Here is a 14800-nt window from a genome sequence, read left to right as displayed (position 1 = left end):
CTGTTGTTACTGCCTGTAATCATCAGGTAAAAATTGCAGTGTGAGTGTATTGGCAATGGCATGTCACATTTTGCAGGTTTTGAAAGAAATCCTTCTCAAATCCTTCTCCTCCACTATTTTTTTGGGCTAGAAAACAACAGTCCCCCCCGGGCACATGCTGGTGGGAAGCATGTTCTGGTGCTTCCAAATAACTCTGTTACCTTGGATGGCTCAAGGTCTGCTGATGACCAGGGGATTGTCTCATATTTGTGGATTCGAGATGGCCAAAGCCCAGCAGCTGGGGTAAGTTTCTTCAAGGTTGTAAGTAGAGTCAAATTCATCTCTTGTTATGAATGTAGCATCACTGCAGCAAGTCGGTACAACTCATGAGATGCTATGAGGCATGGTGCCTGTTTCTGGTTTGTCTCCCCTGCTCTAATACTTTGATTCAAGGGGCTTGTGATATTTTCAGTATTCTAGAGTATGGTAGCTATGTAAGAGGACTGCAGCAATATGGACCTGGTTGGGAAAGACTCAAGACAGAAGAATGAAGTTGTGGCTCTTTAAGAGTACCAAGATAGTACCAAGCTAATGTGTTTGAGAGAAAAATCATCTGAAATCTAGATATTCTAAAGGAGGAAGGCTCAGAGAGAGCAAGTAGTGCTGATAAAGACTAAGGAACCATTTCTAGTACCAGATGAGGTGAAACTTGCAGTTTAAGATAAAAATGGTGTTTGGCACTATATATGTAGATACCTTGCCTGGCAGACCGCAGTGAATAGTCTGGATCATTAGGGCAGTGGAGTCTGGTCTCCCGAGTGAGGGCAGACAGTAGAAGTACCTCACGGTAAACCGAGGTTTATATGTCAGCTGCTAATACTGTGATAACTCCTTTTGCCTATCCACGCAAAGTGTTGTGGACAGCTCTTCACAGGCAGGAAGATAGTGGCAAATTGGCAAAAACTGGGAGAGAAGGAACAGCAAAATGATAAAAAAGATTCTAGAAGCAATTCATATAAAGGTATGAGAAGAGTTGAAGAGGTTTAGCTTCAATATAGCTGGTAGGGATGACAGTTGGAAATACATTAAATCCAAGGAAAGGAAATAATTTGGAATGTAAGAAAGCAGAACTAAGGATACTGGAGTAAAATTGAGTAAGAATAATGTAACTGTCTAGGATTTCAAGCAGGTGAGTACTTGAGAATGTCAGCAGTTCTGTCTTTTTTTTTTTTTTTTTTAAATGAGAATATACATACTATGCAAACATCCTCATCCTCATTCTGTGAACTCCCACTTCCAAGTTTGTATTACTCTGCTATAGTGGTAGGTCACATTTGTCCCAAAAGCCATAGCAAGAACTCGCATTCAGATATCTGAATTGATAGTCACTCCTGCAACTTTCTCTGAGGATATAATTGCAGAATCACAGAATGGTAGGAATTGGAAGGGCCTTCTAGAGATCATCTAGTCCAGCCCCCCTGCTAGAGCAGGATCACCTACAGCATGTTGCACAGGCTCGCATTCAGGCAGGCTTTGAATATCTCCAGAGGAGACTCCACAGCCTCTCTGGGCAACCTGTTCCAGTGCTCTGTCACCCTCAAAGTCGAGAACTTTTTCCTCATATTGAGATGGAACTTCCTGTCTTCCAGTTTGTGCCCGTTGCCCCTTGTCCTGTCACTGGGCACCATTGAGAAGAGCCTAGCCCCTTCCTCTAGACATCCACCCTTTAGATATTTAGAAGCATTGAAAAGATCCCCTCTCAGTCTTCTCTTCCCCAGGCTAAACAGACCCAGGTCTCTCAGCCTTTCCTCCTACGAGGGATGCTCCAGTCCCCTAATCATCTTCGTAGCCCTCCGCTGGGCTCTCTCCAGTAGTTCCCTGTCTTTCTTGTATTGGGGTGCCCAGAACTGGATGCAATATTCCAGATGTGGCCTCACCAGGGCAGAGTAGGGCGCAAGGATAAGCTCCCTCCCTCGACCTGCTGGCCACGCTCTTCTTAATGCACCCTAGGATACCACTGGTCTTCTTGGCCACAAGGACACACTGCTGGCTCATGGAGACCTTGTCGTCCACCAGGACTCCCAGGTCCTTCTCTGCAGTGCTGCTTCCCAGCAGGTCAGTCCCTAACCTGTACTACTACCTGGGGTTGTTCTTCCCTCGGGGCAGGACCCTACGCTTGCCCTTATTGAATTTCATATGGTTATGAAATTCATGCATATGGTTCAAGAAAGATATGAAAGGCAAAGGCCAGAGGAAGACAAGAGCTCTCGAAGTGCAAGGAAAAAGATGGTCAAGAACACCAACCAGTTCCATCCTGCATTCCAAGAGGAAGCCCTCACCATCAGCAGAGGAGGAGCAGCAGCAAATGTGCCTTGGTGCCTTGCTAGGGAATGGTGGGGAAACCATGCATGCTCCCTGTGTCTCTGCAGAGGTGATGGAGAAGGAAGCGAAGCCTGTCTTTCCCCTCTGGCACCCCCAAAACCAGATGAATGCCTATGGCAGCCGTGCCCTTCTTTCCAGAGAGAGCCCAAAGGCAGAGCCGACTTGAGAGGGACGCCCAGCAGCTGTGCCCAGCGCATGGCAGGGAGAACCCCTTGGGCCTCCTGGGCACAGGGACGTCCTGGGGCCAGCACCCCAAAGGCCTTCCTTCCTCCAAAGGATGCTGGGGGGGGCCGTGCACGGGGTGGGGGAGGGGCCCTGCCACCCCTATGTTCACAATGCCGCCACCCAGCCAGGCAGCAGTCACAATGCCCTGGGGAGGATAAAAGGGGGCATCCTCCCGTCGTGGGGACAGAGCTGGCCCGGGGGGCAGCCCACAGACTTGCGAGAGGAAGTCCTTGAGGAGCCGGCAGAACTCCTTGGAGGAAGAGGGCGGAGGGAGGAAGACCGACCAGAGGCTGGACCAGGCTGCTGGAGATGAGAAGAACCAGCAACACCTGGAGGTGCCTGAGGCTGTTGGGCCTTTTCAGCTGGAGAGTAGTGGCCAGAGCAAGGGAATGCCTTCTGGAGGAGCACTGCAGAGCTCGCTGTCCTCATCCCCTGCAGGGAGCCAGCGGCAGCAGCCATAAGCAATGGGGTGCAGAGATGTTGCCAGGGGTGCCAGTGCTTTGGAGCAGGCAGTGGTGTCCTGCCAGGCACAGGACACGGGAAGGATTCTTGCCCCTGATGGGTCGGTCGATCAGGCTGGGGCCACTTGGCCACTCTGGGAAGCCCCTGAGTTGGCTCCAGCTTGAGGGAGCGTAGGGCTTGGGCATCTAGCTCCTGGGACGCGTGACCAGCCGGTGGGAGGAGGAGGAGGAGGAGTCCGGTCTTGCTCACATGCTCAGGGAATAGCAGATTGCCAGCGCTGGCTGGGGTCAGGAAGGAATTTTCCCCTGGGGCAGATTGGCACTGGTCCCCGGGGGTTTTTTGCCTTCCTCTGCCACATTGAGCATGACCACTTGTGAGGGCAGGGCTCCTCTGGTCCCTTTTGGCTAGGTCACTGCCTGCTGCTGCTCATGCACCGCGAAGATGGCCCCTCATGCCCTGCAGCTGGGGGGAGGAGGCTTTTTTTCCCCCATGGTGGGCTAGCAAGCGTTGCTGGGGGGTTTTTTGCCTTCCTCTGCAGCACTGAGCATGGCCCTTTGCTTTGCCAGGGCTCCTTTGGGCCCTTTTGGCCAGGTGCCTGCTGCTCATGCTCCACGAAGGGGGCACTCGTGCCCCACATCCCGGGGGGAGGAAGCTTTCTAGACTCCCAGGGCGGGCCCCCAGCCAGGGTGGCCCCCATGGGTTGCATCTTGTCCTCTGTTGCATCGAGCACAGCCCCTTGTCAGGGCTCCTCGGGGCCACGTCCGGAAGGTTCTTGCCGGCTGCTCTTGCGCCTCTAAGGCGCTACTTGTGCCCTGGCTCCCTGGGGCTCTCTTTCCCCTGGCAAGTTTGCAGCGGGAGCGAGCTCTGCTCTTCCCTTGGCTCCGTTTCCCCAGGGCTTCTTGCTTGTGCAGAACAGCCGGTGCTTGGAAGGGCTCCGGGCTTGCTGCACCACCAGGAGCTGCCACCTTTCAGCTCTCCCTGCATGCAAAACAAGTGTGGGGCAGGCACGAGAGTGTTTTTCCTGCATCGCTGGCCAAGAAGCACAGCACAGCAAGTTTGACAGGGCAAAAAGGATGCTTCTCATTGATAGGCGTCATACTTTGGAAGATAGCCCATGGTCCCACACACCACATCTTCGTCGTCCTCGTCTTCCTATTCTTCTTCTTCGTCCTCCACTTTTGTGTGTGGTTGGTTGTGATCCTCATGCTTCAAGTTCTCACTCTTGACAAAACAGGGCCTGCTTGGCCTGTATTCCTGCTGCTGCTTTCTGCAGCTCTGTGACTTGCCTTTGCCAGGCTGCAAGGGCTGTTTTTTCAAGCTAAACTGAAGAAGGCATCAGTTGTGTTGTGGCGCGTTGTGTTAATGCCTGTGAGCCTCGGCTCTGGACGGGATTCAGGCAAATCCCGTACAATCACCTAAAATAAGAGAAAATAAAATCCTCTTCCCACTCATAACCTTTCTGATTTGTGTCCTTGAAAATGGTTTTGGAGCGGAACCCCCCCCCCCCCGGCAAATAAGAGTCTCGGTCTTTTTCGACTCCTGGTGAGCGCCGGCAATTGACTAGACTAGACTAGGCCAGACTAGACTAGTTATGCTAGGTTATGCATCGAGTTGAGCCTGACAAGCTCTGTGCTAGGTCTGAGGGGTCCACCCAGGGGAGCAATTCTCGCACTGCATGTCCCAGGCCCATCCAGGAGCAGGAGAGAGGGTCAGAGATGAGCACACCTACCACATGGGCTGAGGCAGGGCCTGAAGGCCCCAGGCTGAGCTGAGACACCCTGTCCCGTGGGCCCTTGGCAAGAGACGCTCTGGGTGGGGATCCCAGCCATTGAGGCCTATGAGCACCCCCAGACCCCTGGCAGAAGCAGAGCCACACTGCTCATCTGCTCTCCTTTAGACATTGATGGTTGGCCACTGTGGAGACAGAGCATTGGGCCAGATGGACCTTGGCTCTGATGGAGTACTCGTTCTCTGGCTCTTTTTGGTGCAGCATGTTTTCCCAAGGGAAACAGCTCTGGCATTTCTCAAAAGGAGTCCAAGGAGAAACAAACCCAACAAATCCACGGGGAAATGAAGAGGTCTCGGTCACCTCACAAACATTGGCAGCCATTTAGTTGTGGAGCACTTCCTGCCTCTGACCAAGGGCTTGATCTTTGAGCCTTGCTAGTGTCAGAGGCTCTAGCAGGGGTTTGCCGTCCGGTGGAAACCCAGCTACACTGGGTGACCATGGAAGACTGTCAGGAACCGCAGTTCAGGCATGCTTTTTGCAGCTTTATTCAGGTGGTCGCATGATCTTGAGATGATGCCCAGCTCTCACCCCCCATCAGAAGGTACCTGCCTCCTTCCCAGAAAGTGACAGAGCCAGTGGCTAGGATGGGACATGATTACCCATTGCATCCCTTCTGCTAGGGCAGGGCTGGGAAGAAATGTCATGCGAGATTTCCTCCTCAGCACGGACTGGTAGGGAAAGAAGGAGAGAGGGAGAAGAAGAGAATCAAATCGAATTGAATCCAATCAGCTGAAGCTCTGAGAGCAGAGAGAGAGAGCCCCAACATCAGGAAGCCACGCATGAAGAACTGCACTGCACAGACAGGGAACACAACATCAGGTAGAGCACCACGACTTTCTGCTCTGGTTTAGAAACATGGGAGTAGGCAAATGTTCCTGGAGGCAGCATGAGCAGATGAGAGGGTGACCATGAGCCACCGAGGCCACACAGGCAAAGGCCGCCTTGTGTGTCAGGCAAGATATTTGTGTAGGAAAGGCAAGCATGGTGCAAACTCACCTGGACCACTATGGGCATTTCTCATTCCTCGGGTTCAAGAAAGATAAATTCTGCCTGGGGCGAAGGCAGACCAAGACTAAGCAGTTGATTAGGGGGCTCACGCAGGGCCTCTAGAAGATGACGGTTAGAAGCAGCAGCGCAGGCTGCCATCACTTCACACAGATTCACACAGATTGGTAGGGGTTGGAAGGGACCTCTAGGGATCATCTAGCCCAACCCCCCTGCTAGAGCAGGATCACCTGGAGCATGTTGCACAGGGTTGCATCCAGGAGGGTTTTGAGTATCTCCAGAAAAGGAGACTCCACAAGCTCTCTGGGCAACCTGCTCCTGTGCTCGGTCACCCTCAAAGTGAAGACGTTTTTCCTCCTGTTCAGATGGAACTTCCTGTCTTCCAGTCTGTGCCCGTTGCCCCTTGTCCTGTCACTGGGCACCATTGAGAAGAGCCTAGCCCCTTCCTCCAGACATCCACCCTTTAGGTACTCATAAGCGTTGATGAGATCCTGTTTCAGTCTTCCCCAGCCTAAACAGACCCAAGCTCTCTTAGCCTTTCCGCATGAGAGAGATGCTCCAGTCCCTTTACCTTTCATCCCAGTACCTTTTTTTGCAGGATGTGATCCATGGCTCAGACCACGAGGCAGTACTGCAGCTAACTAATCTGGTGGAAGGAACCTACACTTTTCACTTGAAAGTGACGGATGCCAAAGGAGACTCAGATATTGATTCAGCAACTGTTGAAGTGCGGCCTGGTATGACAATTAAAAGGTCATCGATACGTTGTGAATACCTCATCTTTGTTCTCCTTTTCACTTGTATTTCAACATTGACAAGATTCTCTGAAGTTAAAACACAAAGCAAACGGGTCTCTCTATACCTTCTTATTGTCAGGATTCTTAACTACCAATTACACCATTGCCTTACTGGAAGCCTAAATAAATAAAAATCATACTTCCTAGTTAATATTTTCATTAGTTTTTTGTTGCTTTTTGTTCATTGTAGGTCTTTGTTTCTTTTTTTCTGGTTGTTAATCTGTTTGGCCAAGGGAAAGGGGTGGGAGCTGAGCATTAAGTTTAGGTAGAAATGCTGCACTTGTGTGGTTGATGATTGAAAGTGTGTTTATGCTTGTTTTCTTCTTTTCATCCTAAAGGACAAAAACCTCAAAGAATTTCAGGGTTTCTCAAATTGTCTTTTCATGCTTTGATATTGCTTATGTATAGACTTATTTTTAAATGCAGGATAAATGGCTATGTGATGGAAGCATAAGTTGAGGTTTCAGGAGTTGAGTTTGAAATCATGGGTCTATCCGAGATTTCTTGTTTGTCTGGTTCCTGGGCAATGATTTTATTTCTATTCCTCACTTTATTGTTGAATGTTGTCCAAATAATTGGCTCAGGATTCTCATTGGATATCTGTGAAGCTTGTTTTGTTTGCAAGGCACTCTAGAAGTTCAAGTATTATTTAACAGAACCCTCAGTTTATGCAGGTAAACATATTTGATATTTTTCAAATTGACCATCATCATTTAGACTCGCTAACACAGTCTTGCATGCTACCATACGAGTCCATCTTTGCCTTCCTTTTCCTGGGTGGTAGCCAGTAGTAGATAACTAGCAGGGAACTGAAGAATTAGACTCACCTATTCCTTACCTCTGACCATAAGATGGCAGCATTTAGGGGAACAGAAGTTGCTATTCTGCGCAGAGATGTGTTAATGCTGAACGGAAGTATACATTGAAGTGCTTTCTTTCAACTGATAAGCTTTGTTGCTATCTAAGGAGCCACCAGGTTTGTTTCAGAGGCAATGTGGAAATATAGGCTAAGTACTTTTCTAAGAACACAAAAAGGTTGAGGCATAAGCGATATGGGTCATGTGCAGGAAAATACAGTATTAATAAATACTTTTGAGTACTGCGTGTTGTCTTCAGTTGGTACTGAAATATTTACCAGGATCTGAAAGAATAGCATGTTGTTCTTCTGTCAGATCCCAAAAGGAGTGGTCTGGTGGAGCTGATTCTGCAAGTTGGAGTAGGACAGCTGAGTGAACAGCAGAAGGACACCCTGGTGAGACAGCTGGCTGTATTACTGAATGTTTTGGATTCAGATATCAAAGTTCAGAAGATACAAGCCTACTCAGATATAAGGTACAAAGATATCCTGCTGTGCCAGGAATATTTGTGATTTTCATTGACTCTTTCACAGCTCATAATTAGTTGCAAAATAATCATTTTTGAGATGACAGAAAAATGCTATAGCTCTTAACAGGATATACTGTAAAAGGTGAATTTCTTCTGCTGTGGTAGAAAATTGATGAAGTAAGCTCTCTGGAGGCTCAGAACTGACATGTTTTGTTTAGAAAAAAAAAATTAAAATTCTCTGTATAGTTTTTTTTATTTATTCCTTTAAATAAAACGTGCACATACATTTCAGCGTTTTTGTTCCATACAGTGCTATTATTTTTTCCAAATGCTGGCTGGAGTGAGACAGACAGACTTTCTCACAGTGAAGTAGGCATTACAGGTTCCAGCTGTATCTAATCAAACCTGTTTTACTCCTCTTCTACTTCCTTTCTAAGGTTTTGGTATTCCAAGTATTTAATAAACATTTTCCCAGGTAACTGGTGACAAAAAATATTTTTTTTGCAGAGAAAACTACATAGCGGATACTCCTAAGTGTGGTATGTTACTCTGAAGTAGAAATACCCCCTCTACTTGGTATAGAGGGCTGGAGATAGCTGTGCATACCCAGAGAGAACTTCTCATTATGATTGGCAGAACCTGTTGACATGAGTTATCTTTACTTCTTGTTAACTGGTTGGTAATTTAAAACCCATTTTGGTGTCTGTTAAGCTCTCTGGGAAACTCTTAAAATTTAAAAACAGTTTGGAAAATTAATCACAGCTTCCAATTACTGCTTTTCAGATAAAGATGTTCCCTGAAGTGGAATGGGATGAGATCAACAGCACCCAACTTGGGGGGGGAATAATCCAGGGGGAGGAGGGAGGATTCTCACATGAATTTTTCTGGCTCCCTTGCTTCTGAGCTTTTCTTTCTCTTAAATGCAGTTTCCCAAAGTTACTGATACTGCTTTGTGACAGATTCTGGATAAGAGTGGGGAAGGCCAATGTATACATAATTACTCTTAAAGCGAGCATCAGGAAGATCAAGGAGGGAATTGCATTTCCTGTTGTCCTCACTGTTCTTCTATGAAACTGAGAAGCCAGAGAACTGCTGGTGCTCCCTGCTCAGAATGAAGCCCATGGTGTTTGAATGGAGTTGACTGATCCATGGACAGAGTTCCCTAATCTTTGTCAGTGGTGACATTTGCTTTCCAGAAACAAACAAAACCAAAGGCTGTAAACTGAATGCCTGACAAAAGTGATCTTTGACAGCAGTCATGACCTTAGCTGTTCTTTCTGCAGCACTGCGGTTGTGTTCTACGTGCAGAATGGGCATCCTTCCAAGGTGATCAAGGCATCAGATGTCTCGCGAACGCTGCATGTGCAGCTTTTGAAAGAGAAGGCTGATTTTCTACTTTTTAAAGTCCTCCGGGTTGACACGGCTGGTATGTTTTGGATCATGCTTGGTCATCTTAGAACTTTGCAGGAAGTTTCCAGAACATTTGGCTAACACAGCAAACTGGAAACAGTGGATGAAGGCTTTCTGTCTGCCATCTGGTGTCTGGGCTTCAATGTAGAAAGATGACATTGAAGACAATAATTAAAATGCTTGATCATTTGTAGTAGACATGTGCCAGTTACTTGTGTTCTTTCAAAAGACATCACCTGCAACAGCAGGCAAAAGCACATCTTAATCCGGTCTGCATCAGGAAGGCCTGGGGAATGAGGATAAAGATACCCTGCTCATACCATCTTTTGTTGGAAGATGGGCAAAACTTAATACAGCCGTGATACAGAATGTTTCCTGTCCCTGGTTCCTTCAAGGCTTTTAGTATTAAGTAATAGGCTTGTAATGTAATATGGCTTTGTCTGTATCAGGCAAAATGCCCAGGTGATCACTGTGTTATAACCTAGTCTTTTAATGTTTGCAATGTAGACAGGCTGCTGGGGTTTCTTATAATGAACTTTTTCTTTTCCCCAAAAAGATGCTTGAACTTCTAAGCCTATTTTAAACTTCACTAATAATGCAAACCCTTTATGATACTCGGATATTACAGATATGACTTCATCATTTAAAACCAGGACATAATGATCCAAATGCAAACAAAATGAGTGAGCTCTGGCAATAAAATAGTCATTGATAGTAAATTCTGTCTTTACCTGTTGAAAAAGACTGTTCTATTATAAATGTACTTACTGAACTGCGTAGGTGTCACTTGAGAATAGGCATTAACATTTTTCTTGGCATAGCAAATCTGCTACTCTTAAGTGTTAAGGGGAATAACTTCTTAATTTAGTCTGATATGATGCATTGATCTAGCAATAGCTTCTACTATAAGTGTATGAGGTATGTAAATGTTCTAGCCTCAGATGCTGCAATTAATTTTTGAAATATTGAAATATACTGTAGTTTATTGGTGCGATGCTTGTCTTTCTAGTACCTGAGAATGCCAATATTCCTCGGTTCTCAGGTGCTTCAGAAGTTCTTACAAATAGGTCATAAAGAAAGGAGCAAGTCTAAATTCCACAACTTTAATTCATCTTTATTTCTGGTTAGAATAAACTGTTCTTGACTTGCATACAATTTTACTATTGCATGCATAAGATATATTCTTGTCATTCTTTTCACAGCCAGCAGACTGCCGAACAGTAAATCTGTTTAATGCCTATCACCAAAGGAAAGGGAGATTTAAAAAAATAGCAGAATGTTATGAACTAGATGCTTTACCACCAATCTAGTCTTACAGTAAGAGGATGTGTGACAAGTTGTCCATTTACACAACTGACCTTATCTTTGGTTTTGTTCTTTAGCCTGTCTTTTAAAATGTTCTGGACATGGACACTGTGACCCCATAACAAAGCGCTGCATTTGCTACCAGCTGTGGATGGAAAACTTGATTCATCGTTATCTAAATGATGGAGAGAGTAATTGTGGTGAGTAGTAACGTGTCATCCTGTGAGACTGTTGATTATTTGGAGTCAGAGTGGGGAGTACTTAAGAGGAAGATGCTGAGGGAAGACTAAAACACTCTATTTTCCAGCTCAGCAATATCTTTCTATAGAAAGATATTTGAATAATGTCTTGAAATTATAGTGTCTTGACAGTAGTAGCTATATTTAAAATATTTTAAAGTTTAAATTTTTGAAAAGTGTCATTGTTTGAGGAAAAAAAGCATGATGACTTTGTCATGGGAGAGAGATGTTGCAACAATTTGGGGCCGGTGGGAAGGGTTGTTGAGTAGCGTGGGCATTGCAAAGCTTTTGAGTAGTATTCATCTGATTGTTGCCAAGCTGAAAAAAGAGGCAACAGCTTAGATTCTCTGAGTGGGTAATTGATGCTTCTGTGCCAGAAGTATGATCTGACCTAAGGAAAGAAAACAGCAGTGTTCTGGACTAAGCAATAGAGTTACCTTTAAAAGCTTGACTTTTTAGCATGATTAATTTCACTGTTTCTTTCAGTTTGCCTGTTGCACCTGGGAAATGCAATTTAGTTTCACCAGCTTAACCACATCTATATTCTGTGGCACACCTAACATATAAGCTAAGCCTCTCTATTTCAAATATTTAATAGTTTTAAGTTAACTAAATTGATCTTCTACTTAAGTTGAAATAAAGCTCAACTCTTAGTATTGTGCACGCTTGGAGTCATTTGCTGAGCAATGCACCAATCTTCAAGTACACTTAGAGAAATTCATAAGGAGCTTGCTACAAGTAATTAAGTAACCGTGGGCCCTGTGTCTGTCTGCTAGTGAGCAAAGATTAATTGACCAACCAAAATGGGACTATAGGTTTTAAGCCTGAGGCTGGGACCTCCTGCAGCCCTGCCCTAATGCTGTGTTGTTCCAGAGTGTAATAACAATAGTCAGCATACGCATGTTGGACTTCATTCTTGCACATCCCTCTGTAGCCTTCTCAAGTTTTGGTTTTACAAATGTAAGTGTACAGGTAGAAAGATCTGTCTCATGTCAGCTGTTCTTTTAAAGCACTACTAAAGTGACAGACCCAGAGTACAGCTATGTTTATTTCAGTTAGAGAATGATGACTGAGGCGGTAACCATGCCCTCTTGGCTTTCAGTTCCCACACAGACATCAAGTATCTGGGGATGGTAGAAGCTATTGGAGTGGAAGAAAATTTTCAAACATGCACTTTCAATTTAGAAGCTTAAGACTTTTTAGGGATTCTTCTGAGAAGATGAAGGTGCTAAGTTTTCCTGAGTTCCTGTTACCACTCCCCATTCCTCAGGATTGGTTATTTTAATAGAGTTGTATTAGAAATTATCCTATTCATACTCCTTTACAAAGCACTGTTGTGTTTCTTTTTTCAGAGTGGAGTATACTCTATGTGACTGTATCTGTTTTTATTTTGATTGTGGTCACGGTAGGGCTTGCCTGGTTCTGCATCTGCTGCTGCAAAAGGTGTGTGATTTGTGTTTCTTTTTGATGGGTTATGTGCAAAAACTGCAGACAACTGTCACATTTCAGTCCAGTCCTTAGCACTAAACCATTGAATTCTTTTCAGACAGGAAGGAGCTTCCTATAGCTATTTCTGTATAGACACACTTTGATTCAAAAAAGGAGTATCCGTTTGTGACTCTGTGCTCTTCTGTATTTTGAAAAACAAAAAGCTGATATTGGGCTATCCTTCATATTAAGAAATAATTTATGTTAAAATGTTGAGTGTATACTGCAGATCTCCCTGGTCTCCCACTGAGTCCTCCAGGTACTCCATGCTAAGAAAAAAGAGGTACACCCTGAAGGTCACTGATGTAGGAGTGTTCTAGGCCATGGGAAGGGACTTGCTCCTAACCTGGTGTCTCCCTTGGGCAGGAAAGGTGGACGTATGGGCTGGATCTGGCTGGCAGGCAAGATCTCAGTCGCACAAACCTCTTGCTTCTTCTTTCCTTAAAGAATTTTGCCTGCTACTGTATATTGTTTCCCTCTCTGCCCTCCCCCACTTTTAGTCATCCCTAGGAAGCTGGTAAGAAATTCTCTTTCAAGTGACAAGTCCCTGCAAGTTCTGTCACTAGAGCAAGTGTTTTTGTTGCTGCTCAAAAAGCCCAGCAAATAGATACCTTGTTCAGGTGTTAGCAAAACTGAAAAGCTGTCAAAATCTTTCTGGATTTTCAACTTTTTCTATGGTGTCTTTGTAATATGTAAAGGATGCTGTTTGAAATGCATGGGAGTTGATACTGCTTTCCTTTTTATGGTTGAAGGAACAGTGCTGTTGGTAGAAAGGTTTAAATAGAAGTGTGTCCCACTCCCTGCCCCCCCCCCCCCCTTCCCCCTGTGTGGGGTGGAACCTCACAACCCCATGTGGATTTGGTGAGAAAGGGATTGTTTATGGAGTTCAGCTGCTTCTGTCCTTTGTCCTCATGTGGCTTGTGCCAGAGTGTGGGCTGGTTGATACAGATACATGTAAAAAAGAGGAGGAAAATGCTGCACAGATCAGAATGGCAAGAGATGCCCTGTGCCTTGTGGACACTACAGGAAAAAGATACACTGTAGTCCAAGATTTGGCTAGAGTTTTGAAGGTTTTAAAGGCTGCTTTGAGTTGCCAAGTGAACTCCATTTTTTAGAAGACTGTAGAAGGGAGGCCGAGTTGCTGGCTATTGCTGTAATGTAGGATGAGCACTGTGCAATCTGGTTCGGAGTGCTTCTGCAGATGTTCCCAGAGTCAATCCTTGCCTTGACAAAGGGCACATCAAAGTTATGAGAAAAAGAGCCAGAAAAATGCCTGAGGTGTGACAGCATCTTCTAGGAGGTGCCCCCTTGGTTTCATGTTTGAATGCCCTTATTTCCACCCTGAAATCCTCTGTTCATTCCCTCTCGATCCAGTACAACAATCCTATAGCTCCAGGACTTTCCCTTCTGTATTAATGAGCAGATGAGCAACTCCTGAAATAGATGAAACTTAACATAGAGATGATGATGTTTGCAGCACTGTGGGAGTGGATGCTGGGGAAGGATTTAAATGAAAGAACAGGTGTGGATTTGCCTACAGACCAGCAGGTTTTTTTCCCTGCATATGTATGAGGGAGGCAATTTCCATTTTTTTTCTGGTCTTTTCTGTAAGCGTAACCAGACAAGAACCACTTAAATTCTCTCAGTTAAAAAAAATAATAATTAGACACTAACCAATTCACAGAAATATTTGAAAACAAATTTAACACTACCTTATGTCTAGGTGCTATATTGAAATGGAACAAGCTGAACCCCTGTGGCCTAGGAAAGCAAGGCAATCTTTCTTGCTTTCTTCATCTTTACATATGAGAGAGAAAAAATAAATTACGCCCTTTGGTCCAGATTGTACAGCTGCTTTATTCAGATATAAACTGGAACAGCTCTTTTTAAGTGGAAGTGAGAAAGTACAATGAGGTTCTGTATATTGAGGTATGCAGCTGTCTGTGTGAAACGGGAAAGAGAGCAGATTTATTTGTGTACATGGGAACTAAATGTCTTTGTGGTAACTTTCCTTTTAGCAGAAAGAGGACGAAGATAAGAAAGAAAACAAAATACACCATCCTAGATAACATAGATGAACAGGAGAGAATGGAGCTACGACCCAAATATGGTAAGCGCTATCTGTTTCAGCTGGGAGCTCATCCACCAAGCTTACAGTCAATGTATTTGAATTGACACCTGCAGTTAGGAGGAGCCCAAAGCTGGCCTCCAAGTTTGGGAATGAATGACAGGCAAGCATAGACAGTGAAATGGTTGGGGGAGAATCATTTCATTTCTTGCATGAGGCCTTGGGCTCAGCCACTGCTCTGAGCTTCTTCATTAATCTTAACTTAGAACATGTAATTGTTCCACAGACTTCACCACATAACCCTTCCTCCCCTGCACATGCTTTA

The 14800-nt window shown here is 45.2% G+C and overlaps 1 protein-coding gene across 6 annotated transcripts in view; it reads left to right on the top strand.

Annotated features, from left to right (window-relative positions):
* Positions 1 to 14800, top strand: part of KIAA0319 (KIAA0319 ortholog) — a 64386-nt gene that overhangs the window by 45951 nt on the left and 3635 nt on the right. For 4 of the 6 annotated variants that reach the window (XM_075745178.1, XM_075745180.1, XM_075745184.1 and 1 more), the window contains 7 exons: positions 131 to 282; positions 6441 to 6579; positions 7812 to 7971; positions 9249 to 9391; positions 10758 to 10880; positions 12272 to 12362; positions 14426 to 14517. In XM_075745178.1, coding sequence (XP_075601293.1) covers positions 131 to 282; positions 6441 to 6579; positions 7812 to 7971; positions 9249 to 9391; positions 10758 to 10880; positions 12272 to 12362; positions 14426 to 14517 — 900 coding nt within the window. The remainder of the gene's footprint in view (positions 1 to 130; positions 283 to 6440; positions 6580 to 7811; positions 7972 to 9248; positions 9392 to 10757; positions 10881 to 12271; positions 12363 to 14425; positions 14518 to 14800) is intronic. The other 2 variants (XM_075745182.1, XM_075745181.1) reach the window with 1 other exon arrangement.

Source organism: Balearica regulorum, chromosome 2 (genome assembly GCF_011004875.1).
Source record: "Balearica regulorum gibbericeps isolate bBalReg1 chromosome 2, bBalReg1.pri, whole genome shotgun sequence".
NCBI classification, from domain to species: Eukaryota; Metazoa; Chordata; class Aves; order Gruiformes; family Gruidae; genus Balearica; species Balearica regulorum.
This window is presented reverse-complemented; position numbering and strand designations above follow the sequence as displayed.